This window comes from Giraffa tippelskirchi, chromosome 6, assembly GCF_054371585.1.
Source record: "Giraffa tippelskirchi isolate mGirTip1 chromosome 6, T2T-mGirTip1v1.2.pri, whole genome shotgun sequence".
Taxonomy (NCBI): Eukaryota; Metazoa; Chordata; class Mammalia; order Artiodactyla; family Giraffidae; genus Giraffa; species Giraffa tippelskirchi.
Window position 1 is genome coordinate 116,648,105 of NC_137280.1, and position 10,882 is coordinate 116,658,986.

General features: G+C 57.7%; 1 protein-coding gene across 2 annotated transcripts; it reads left to right on the plus strand.

Annotated features, from left to right (window-relative positions):
• Positions 1-194: 194 nt before the first annotated feature.
• Positions 195-10,552, plus strand: MISP (mitotic spindle positioning). 2 transcript variants are annotated; one of them, XM_081502363.1, is made up of 6 exons: positions 195-223; positions 5,146-5,785; positions 5,906-7,004; positions 7,585-7,715; positions 9,064-9,102; positions 9,872-10,552. In XM_081502363.1, exons 2-6 carry the CDS (start codon positions 5,195-5,197, stop codon positions 9,959-9,961), a joined length of 1,950 nt encoding a protein of 649 aa, XP_081358489.1. In that variant the 5' UTR covers positions 195-223; positions 5,146-5,194; the 3' UTR covers positions 9,962-10,552. The 2 variants fall into 2 exon arrangements, with proteins under 2 accessions (XP_081358489.1, XP_081358488.1); XM_081502362.1 differs by having other exon boundaries at positions 5,146-7,004.
• Positions 10,553-10,882: the final 330 nt, after the last annotated feature.

Consider the following 10,882-nt stretch of genomic DNA (forward strand, 5'->3'; position numbering starts at 1 on the left):
CCAGGGCTGGAATTCTTGAGTTTCACCTGGGCGGGGAGGGCGCGGCCAGGCCAGGGGTTGAGGCCCTGCCCAGGCAAGGCGGTCCAGCCTTAAAAGGAGCCTGGTAGAGCCCAGGGGAACTGGTGTCTCCTGTCTGTGGCTCTGCACCCCTCAGACTCAAGCCAGTGCGGTGTGTAGGGGTGTTGGTAGAGTCCCCACCTGCACCTGTGTGGCACCTGGGCAGGTAAGGCCTGGAGGTAAGGGGGCTGCTTCCAGTGGCATGACTTAGCTTGTTTCCTGGGGGCCCTCGGGTTCCACACCTGCCCACCCCACCTTGGTTGTGAGGCTGCCCCTTGCTGGGCTCACAGTCCCCCGGGGGCAGCCACCCTCAAGCTTGGCAGAGAAGCTGGTTCCTGGCAAACAGGTGGGGACATGGGGCGGAAGCTGCCAGCCCCACTACTCTCACTACATAATCTGGGTAGGAGGAGTGGCCACCCCTTCTGGGCCTTGGCTTGCCCAGGCTAACACAAGGGCAAGTGAGCCCTGTGGGGGAGGTTGCCCCAGTCTGGGATCACGAGTGCCCCAGCATGTGGGGTGACCCAGTCTCCACCCTTCCCCCACACTGTGAGCAGCCCTGCCAGATTCGGAGCTGGGGGCACATCGGATGGAAGAGACTGAGGTTCAGAGGGGCCCCACAGCTAGCCAAGGGGCAGGCCAGGACAGAGATTGCCCCCCACCTCCCCACCACCACCCCAGCCAGGAACGGAAGCCCAGCCCACTGTGTACCCTTCCCCGTAGACCAACCATAGCACCCGGTGGGCTGATTCTCCCTCAGGCTCAGGGTCCCCGTGGCGCTAGCAGGTCCTCTGCACCTTGGCCAAGAATCAGACACCACAGCCGTGTGCTGGGAACACCTGCCTCTACCTCGAGCCTCAGTGGGCCCGGGCCCCAACTATCCCAACACTTTCTGGCACCTTTATGTCCTCATTTGGCCCTTTATTGGAAGTGGGCTGGGGTGTGTCCCCCCATCCTGTGATGTCCCCCGCTTCCTGGAGGAGGAAATGGGCTCTGAGTGGTTAAGTGGGATTTGAATTTAAGCCCAGCTGAATCCCCAGAGACTAGGACACTGGGCTGGTCCCGGTAAGGATCTCTCAGGGGAAATGGCCCCAGAGGGTGGGCTGAGCCGGTCGGCCTGGGTTGGGATTTGGACTTGGACCCGCCTCTAAGGAACAGCAGCTGGCTCGTGGACCATCTCTGTGACCCCAGGAGACCGAAGGCACCTTTCTGAGCGATGCTGGGAGGTGGTGGGGAGGCCCAGAGGGTTTAGGGGTGAGTTCTGGCTCAGGCTTTGTGGGCTGGGGCCCTGGGTGCCAAGGGGCAGTGCAGCGTGGCGCAGCAACCACCTCCCTCTGCAGCGGTGTCGTCTTTCTCTTCCTCCTCTGAACTTTGTTTCTGGAGCCCAGGTGGGGCCTGGGAGGAGAGGGTGCACCTGCTTCCCGGGGTGGAGCCCTGTCCCCTGGCAACCTGGGCCAGGGCAGGGCTGGGAGGCCCCTGTGCCAGCTAAGGAGCCAGAGCGAGGCTTGGAGTCTGTGGGGCTGAGAGCGCGGGTGAGGCTGGGGCAAAGGAGGGCGGGATGGACACTAAGGTGAGGGGTGAGGGTTGGGGGTTCTGCTTGGGCGGGGAGCTCTGCTTTTGGCATGGGGGTTTGTGTGTCAGCAGCACCTTCTGACACCAGTGGGGCCCTCCGGGTACAGGGAGGAAGTCCTTATCCCCACCCCAGCCCCCTCTGGGTTCAGTGGGCTTCCAGGGACTGGGGGGACCTCCCCTTGCTCTGAGCCCCCTGGCTGGCCCTGAGGCTGGTCTATGTCCTTCCTGTGCTGCACCTGCCTAGGGGAGCAGAGGCTGGTCCCTGAGCCCTACCAGGGCCCCAGTCTCCACCCTGGGCTTCAGGACCCCAAATCCATTGGCTTTGAGCCCTGACCCTCTAAGGAAGCGGCCTGATCACACCCCTGGGGCCAGAGGCACAGCGCACCCCCACTGATTCTGGAAATTCGGGGGTTTCTGGGGAGATGCTTAGCACCAGCCAGAGGCTTGCTTGGGGAGGGCTTGAGCAGCCTACGACACCCCCCCCACACCATGGGCTGGGGCCTGATTGGGGCTCACTGGAGGGGGTGGGATGGTCTCAGCATGAGGGGGGGTGTCCAGCCTCCAGGAGGGCGGCTAGAATCCCGTGGGTGTGGGGCAGAGACTCGGTCCAGAGTCCAGGTGTGTTAAGGGGCCCTGCTACCAGGGTCTTGGGGACTGTAGCCTAGAGGGACAAAAGAGGAACCCCAAGAGCCTGTCCCTGCTGTGTGGCTGGCCCTGTCTGAGCCCCAGGCCCCTCCAGCAGGCCTTTGCCCGAGGGCAGGAGGCCAGTTGCAGTGATGAGGAAGCAGGTATGTGGCCCAGGGGCCATAAACCCAGTTTCAGTTTTGGTATTAACAGGGTACAGAGTTGGGACTGGGGAGGAGCAATCTGGGAGAGCTTCCTGGAGGAGGAGGTGACTGCCCAGCTTCAGAATCTGTTGCTCTGTCATTCCCTGTGTGACCCCTCCCAGGGCCTCGGTTTCCTCTGGTTCATGTTGGGCACAGAAAACCCCCCGGGTCGCAGACTCTCGTGAGAGGCCAACAAAGTGCTGGCATGAGATGCCCGGTTGGGAGGAGTCACTCGGGGAGTTGGAAGGCTCTGATTGCTAGTACAGCTCATTTGCACAGTTTGTGAGACCTCCAGGAAGGCGGTTTCTTCTCCAATGTTTCTGTGTGCCAGGCACCTGCTCAGGCCGCCTGGTTCCTCCCCAGGCCCTGATGTGGAGTTACCACAGTCCCACCTTACAGACTGAGGCTTGGCGAGGGAGTGCCTGCCCCAGGGTCACTCTGAGATCAGTGGTGGATCCAGGGTTTAAAAATTAAAAGCATCAGCCACTGCTATGAAAGCATTTATCTGGTGCCTACGGCAGCCTCTCACTGTGGCAGCCGCGTGCTCTGGACCTACCTACCATCCAGAGGGACACTGGGGTCGGTGGGGAACTGGGGGAGACTTGCCCAAGGACACAGGCAAAGAGGGATCCCACCCTGCTGGCCTCAGTGAATCACCCAGAAGGAATGGGCTGAGAAGGGATGTGTCCCCCACCCTGCCCCACCCACCGGGAGACTCAACACCCTCTGGGTGTGCAATTCTTTTTCCTGGAGTTAATGTCCCCTGTGGCTTATAAATCCTGCTGGGTAAGCCTCTGGCCACTCACTAGGCAAACATTTCTGCATCAGCCCCACCACGCCCGCACAGGGCATGGGGACCACACCTGCCTTCTAGGGTAGCTTGGGGCTAGGGGGGAAGCCTGGAGGGGCAGCCAGCTTGAATGAACTCTAACCCTGGCCCCTCGGCAGGCAGAGTGAGAGTCAGCTAGCCTTTATTTAGCACTTGCTGTGTACCAGACTCTGGGCTACTGGGGGAGATGCTCACCTGGGCCCCTGGGAGGGAGGGAGGCCACTGGGAGGGAGCTGATGGCTTGCAGTGGGAGGTGACAGGCCTTAAACAATCTTCTTCTCCTTGCAAAGATGGGTACACACCCAGCCACTAAAGTCTTTGGGATAGAGGCTCAGCCCTCTTGGCTAGGACTTATCACCCAAGCCTGCTTGTTTTTAAATATTTTTTTCCTAGTTTCAGTATTTGAAAGACTGCATGATAAGAACGAGTTAGTTATAGCATGGATCCCCATGATCGATTTTAGGTTGCTTGGTGTCCTTTTCCAGCTCAGGGAGGGTCTGCAGTTTTCTTTTAAAACCACATTTCACTTTTACAAGCAAGTTAGTGTAAAAAGGCAGCAATGTACCCAGTAGTCTTGGTGACATCAGGGGGCTGAGGATGGGGACAAGGGCTGCTTGAGGAGTTGAGGACAGCTTAGCTTCCTTTCCTCAGCTGTACTGGGCCAGGTACACATGGGATGCTCAGGCCACAGGCTCCAAGGGTGGGGGCAATCTGGAGGAGCTCCCTGGAGGAGGTGTCCTGGGCTGCAGCTAAGGAGACTGTGGAAGAGCAGAAACCAAGGTCCTCTCAACAGAGGGAGGAGGAAAGGGTCAGATTTGAGGTCTGGTGCCTGTAGAGTTCATGGGTTTGGGTTGAGGTGGTGGCCTTGAGTGTCCTGGGCAGGATGTAAAGATTGCAGCCTGGAGACACCAGGAGTTGTGGAGGTGTGAGAGCAGCTGCCTGGCCTCCACAAAGGCTCCTGGAGACTTGCTCAGAGGGAGCCCCAACTCCTGGTGGGGCTGGGCCCCCTGGGGCACTGGGTCAGGGTGTTGCCTGGCCCTGAGGGACAGGGCCCAAGGTACTCCTTAGCTGAGCCAAGTTTTATAGTGCTGAGGCCACAATCATCTGGATGGGACAAGGTGTCCCTGTGGGCAAGTTCGAGGAGAGAGCCAGATACGGGATTCTCTGTCTAGTCACACCCCTCCCTGGGCCTCAATTTCCCCACTTGACATCCCTCAGTGAGAGGTGGGGCCATCTGTAAATGTCAGATGAAACAAAGAGTCACAGAAGGAAACTCAAAATGTGTGTGCCCTTAGAGAGAGTCTGTCGGGGGGTAGCCCCCCTGGGTCTGGACCCAGCGAGCTGGCACCCAACAGGGTGTGCAGTGTCTGGGAGAGGAGGTGGGAGGGGTGCCTGCAAATGTTAGACACACAGGGGCGAGTTGTTAATCAGTACAGGGGCCCTGAGGGATTCAGGTGTGGCTGGATCCAGAAGCTGAAACAATGTTTTTTAGGGTGCTGTGTTGAAATTGGGGGTGCTCTTAAGCAAATATGTGTCCTCAAGGGCAAATATGACCCCCCAACAGTTCTCAGTTTCATCCTATCAGCCTCACAAGCCCAGTGGGGAAGAGGGTCCAATTTTGCACTTTAATTACAAAGTCCCAGAGTTTAATGTCATTGGTCAGGTTGGGTCACATGTCCATCCCTGTACAAATAACAGAAGTCCAAGTATAGAATGCTCTGATTGGCAGGGCTGAGTCACTTACTCATCCCTTAGCCAATCACAGAGGCCATTTGGCCAAGACTTTGTCCTTGGAGGGAGAGGGACTACAGCTCTCCCCAAGTTCTCTGACCTGGTAACCCACACATCCTTCTCCTCCTTCAGTGAGCCCAGATCGTCTCCACCCTGGGAGCTCAGAGACCTCCCTCTGAACATGGACCGAGTTACCAGATATCCCATCTTTGGCATCCCTCACTCATCCCGCATGGCCAGTGTGGCCTTCGACGGTGACACTAGCTACACGTTTGAGATGGTGGGCGTGGGGCCCATGGCCAGTGTCTGGAGCCAGGATGAGACACCAGCATGGCCTACTGACCATGAGGCTTCCCTGGAAATGACGCGGATGGGGACATCCCGCAGCCTGAGTGTCTTCCCTGGCCGGACAGCCCCATGGCCACCCTGCCCTGAGGATAATGAGGATGAGGAGGTGAAGGCCTACCACCTGGAGGCCAGGGACACCCCACCCTGGCAGCCACAGAACCTGGAGCAGGAGCGCCAGGCAGTCATTCGGGGCCAGGCCGTCAGGAAGAGTGGCACGGTGGCCACGCTCCATGGTGCCCCTGACCATAGGGAGCCCAGGGGCCCCAGCCGACCACAGTCCATGCCCCTGGAGGAGAATGAGATTGACAGGGAGCAGATCGACTTCCTGGCAGCCAGGCGGCAGTTCCTGAACCTGGAGCAGGCGAACCCCCCACCTGGAGTGGCCCACACCAATGCAAGGGTTCCTCAGAGCCCCCAACCCAGGGTGGCCCATGCAAAGGCAGGGATCTCTCGAAACCCCCCACCTGGGGTGGCCCACATGAATTCAGAGGTTCCTCAGAGCCCCCAACCCAAAGTGGCCCATGTAAATGCAGTGGCCTCTCAGAACTCCCCACCTGGGGCCAGTCAGGCCTCCAAGTCCCTGAGCAGGCCACCCCTGGCCAATGGGTATGTCCTCCCAGTCAAACCCCAGGTGAAGGAAGTGGTCATGGAAGAGAAGAGGGTTCACCCTTTGCCCACCAGGTCTGGTGCCCAAGCCCTGGAGGACCCCAGTTCCCGGTCCAGAGAGGAGTCCCCAGAGCTCCTCAAGGAGACGCCCATTGAGCGGGAGATCCGATTGGCCCAGGAGCGGGAGGCGGACCTCCGAAAGCAGAGGGGGCTTCAGCGGGCAGCCAGCCACCAGGAGCTGGTGGAGATCCCAGCCAGGCTGCTGCTGAGCAAGGTGAGCCTGGCTGCAGCACCATGGCGGGACAGGGGCCGTCCATCACTCTACGTACAGCGGGACATTGCTCAGGAGTCACGGCGTGAGGAGGACCACCGGCGGGAGGGGCTGCAGGCAGGCCGGGCGTCCACGCCCGACTGGTCCTCCGAAGGACCCCAGCCCAGACTCCGAAGAGTCCACAGCTCAGACTCCATCCTCAGCCAAACCCTGGATGCCCACACGGCCAGCCCGGCCCCAGAGGTGAGGAAGGTGAGCCGTATCCCACCTGATGCCTACCAACCGTACCTGAGCCCTGGGACGCCCCCAGGAGAGTCCCCTGCCTCCCACGCCTACCGCAGGCCCGGTGACCTCTCAGCAGATGAAGCCAGGCCAGTGGGCTCTCCCAAGGCTACAGGGTCTCAGAGGCGTCCCTCAGAATCCTCTGCAAAGCCCTCAGGCATGAAGCAGGAGCCCCCCCGGGGACCCCTGCATGCCAGCAGGGGTGTCCTGAGACAGGAGTACTTCCATCTGCGGCCCCTGCGGTTCAGAGTCCCGGATGAACCTGAGAGAGCTGAGGCCCCCAGAGTTTGGGGCTGGGAGGTGGCGGGGGCCCCTGCACTGAGGCTACAGAAGTCCCAGTCATCTGAGCTGCTGGAGAGGGAAGTGGAGAATGTCTTGCGACGGGAGCGGGAGGTGGCCGAGGAGCGGCGGAGTGCTCTGTACCCTGAGGTCTTCTCAGATGAGTCCTGTGACCACAACTCTAGGAGCTCCTCCTGCACATCCGGTGAGGATGGGTCCTGGGAAAGGCTGCTTTGTGCAGAGTCTCAGAGGAGGGTGGCAAGAGGAGTATGAAGATGCCAGGAGAGGCTGAGGGTGGGGGAACGTCTGGGGGACTTTATCCACTACCTGGGTTGGCTGTTCTATCCACTTGTCTGTCTGCTGAAGCAGTAGATTTTGGAGAAAGATGTTAGCTTTGCCTTGAGTTTTTTGCTTTATGGATTTGGAGACTTTGTTGTTAGGTGCATAGAAGTTTACAGATGTTCTAGTCTCTCGATCAATTGCTCCTTTTTGTCAATGTGAACTACCCCCACCCCGTGTCACTTTCTAGTGTTTTTCTCCTTGCATGGTCAGCCCATCTGTCGATCCAGTTTCTCCTGACTGGCTATTCTGATCAATCTGTCTATCAGTTTTCCCAACCAGCTGTCTGCTCTGTCTGTCCATTCATTCATCTTCTTAGCTGGTCCAGCCTCTTAGCCAGAATCTGTGTCTCTTGGGTTTAGTTCTCACAGATGTTATGCCCTCAGGAGACTCTGGGACCCTCCCTGATGCCTTTTCCTTCCTCTCCCCTCACACACCCCCACCAGGCATCACAGGCAGCTACTCAGTGTCTGAGTCACACTATTTCACCCCCATCCACCTGCACTCGGACCTGGTGTGGACGGTGGAGGCCCCGGCCGAGGATGCTCTCCAGCAGAGAAAGAAGAAGGAACAGTGGGTGAGTCTTGAGTTCTGCCATCCCCCTGGAGGCCTGGCTGAGGTCTGACTTCCCATTAGGGGTGGAGAAGTATGGGTGAGGTGCACGATGGATAAACCGAGTTTCTCTTCATGTCTGGGCTGTATAAGCAGAGTCCCCATCATGAGGTTGTTCCCCCTGAGCCAAAGGCTGAGGATGAGCTCTGCTTGGAGGAGAGCAGTGGCAGTCTATCAAAGTGATCCTTATTATTTTCATGTGTTTATTACCATCAACATCATTATCCACATCACATGATGCATGACTTGGGGCTCTGCAAGCACCGTGCCTTTAACACCTGGAGGGATTTTTGTTTCCTTTTTGTTGAGAAAGCCATACTTGCTCGTGCCCAGGGTCATACAGGACTTCCCAGGTGGCGCTAGTGGTAAAGAACCCACCTGCCAATGCAGGAGACGTAAGAGATGCAGGTTGGATCCCTTGGTTAGGAAGATCCCTTGGAGGAGGACATGGCAATCCACTCCGATTTTTTTTTTCCAGTTCTACCAGTTTATTGCTACCAGCCCATCTCCCTCCACCCTCATGCACATGTGCTCAGTCATGTAACCCCACGGACTGCAGCCTGCCAGGCTCCTCTGTCCATAGACTTTTCCAGGCAAGAATGCTGGATGCGTTGCCATTTCCTTCTCCACCACTCCGATATTTTTGCCTGGAAAATCCCATGGACAGAGGAGCCTAGTGGGCTACAGTCCACAGCGTCACAAAGAGTTGGACACAAGTGAGTGACTAAGCACCCATGCAGTGTCATATAGCCTGAGTTCCCAAGCCAGGCCTGACTCCAAACCCTACATTTGTAACCATGAGGCAGTCTCCTCTCTGGACAGGAACTGTTACACCACAAAGAATAACACCCTCTCCAGCCTTGCCCATGTGGTGCTTACCATCTGGCCTAGTAGTTTGGGGCAGAGTGGAGCCTGGGGACCTGGGTTCAAGTCCCAGTCCTACTGCTTGCTGACTATGTGATGGGCAAGACCCTGCCCATCTCTGACCCTCGGTCTCCTCCCCTGTAAAATGAGCATGATAATAAGAACGTCCCCCTTCGAACCTTAGAGCAGGGCTGGCCGCAGCAAGAGCTCTGTAAATGTCAATTGTCTTTGTTATGATGACGTTTACAAAGAGAAAACAGTTGCAAATGATGGGGACAACATGAGGGAACCCATGGTGGGTAGTTTTGAGTTTGGGGTGATTGAGGAGCACTTGGGGGACCAGAGTGGGCAGGGAAGGCCTTCCCTTCTGCCCCAAATGTGACTGTGCATCAAGTCCAGTGGGGAGGGCTGGAAGGCCCCGGGGACTAACATGTGTTCCTTTCCTGTAGTATGCCGGCATCAATCCCTTGGATGATGTCAACTCGGAGGTGAGTGTGCTCCTGGGGCAAGGATCTGGGCCTTCCTCCCCGTCCCCCCCCCCACCATCACATCAGTGCCCCCTGTCCCCTGGTATCAGGGTCATGGGAAGCTTTTCTTCTGGGTGTGGGTACTTGCCCTGGTATCTTCTTGATTGGTAGTGTCTGCCTGAGGTGGACTTCTCTGTGATCTGCTTTTGATGCCTGCCACAGGTACAGATTGTGAAAAGAGGGTCCACCTGCTGCCTTTTGAGGAGATGGTTTTGGGGCAGGCTTGGCCCAAGACAGGGATATTTTCTTTGAGGGAGGGGTCCACCTGAGAGTGTATAGAAGGTCACCTACCTCAGTGGTTTTGTGGAATACATTTGTGACCCTCTCTGCATGCAATGCAGTAAACTCGAGTTTGATCCCTAGGTTGGGAAGATCCCCCAGAGAAGGGAATGGCAACCCACTCCAGTGTTCTTGCCTGAAGAATCCCACAGACAGAGGAGTCTGGCAGGCTATAGTCCATGGGGTCACAAAGAGTCTGACACAACCGAGCAACTAACACTTTCACTTTCATTTTTATCTGAGTCCACAATGCCAGGCCCGGGCATTTCCCTCCTGTGGGGTTCAGCATGAGTTAGCACATTCCTTGGCACTGTTACTAGGAGTGGAGGGTCTGAAACAGGAGGTGGCAGTCCTACTCTACCTGTTCTCCAGGACTTTCCTAGGAGTTAGCGGTGGGGGGAGATGTTTGGGGGCTTAGAGCCCTGAAGAAACTCCATGCTTCCTTTTGCAGATTCTAGAGGCCACACGGGTGACCCGACACAGGAATGCGATGGCAGAGCGCTGGGAAGCAGGCATCTACACCAGCGAGGATGAGGACTGAGCATGCGGCCGGCGCTGCCCTGACCCTGGGGAACTGCTGCGTCCCTGCCTTAGGACCTAGGTCCCCATTTAAATCCACACCCGAGAACCACATGTCTCGTGCTGACAGTCCCAAGGGTGGATGCATTTGTGGGGTGTGGGGTTTCTTTCCTGTTTTCATTTTTCTGGAGAAATTGCTGTGCTTTTGGATGACTCCTTCTGCTCCTGTGACTTTGCCCAACGCTCTTGAGTCCCGGGAGGAAAGAGACCAGTCCCCACACCTCCTGATATAATTATTTCTGCTGGTCTGAGAGGGGAGACACCCTGACCCTTCTCCCTCTGGGAAGTCCCAAACTGACAGGGGAGACCTGCCCGGCTCCAGCCCTCGGAAACCTCCAGTCTGAGGGAGGAGGCCTGAGCTCCCCAATCTGAGGGGCTCGTGGCCCCCTCTGCAGCACACCCAGCACAGCTCTGACGTTATGGGATCCCATGGGGACAGCCCCCCAGCCCCGGGCATTGAAAAGTCCTCGATTTAGGGGCTTCTGTCCTACCTGAAATAAAGTAGCTGCTGGGGTCCCCGCCTGGAGTGGGCATGCCCTGAGCCTCTGCCTGCTTCACTTCTCCAAGTGACATCACTGCCCCCACCATTCCGCCTCCCCAGTGTGAGGCATACAGAAGGTGCTCAAGTAGTGCTTGTTCATGAGTGATTGTTCAGTTCTCCCACATGGCCCCGTCAGTCACTCTCAGAGCGCTTATTCAGCGCCTGCTGGGTCCCCAGCCCCTCTGGCTCCAGGGGCGGTGGTTGGAGAGGGGTCGTTATTAGGCTCTGCACATATACCACAGGCGCCACTCCCGCGGATGAGATCATTCCCGGGAATGACCCGGTAGTGCTGACCCTTGTGTAGCTGGGGCCCCTTTTGCCCGCCCTGCCTCGATTTCCTCC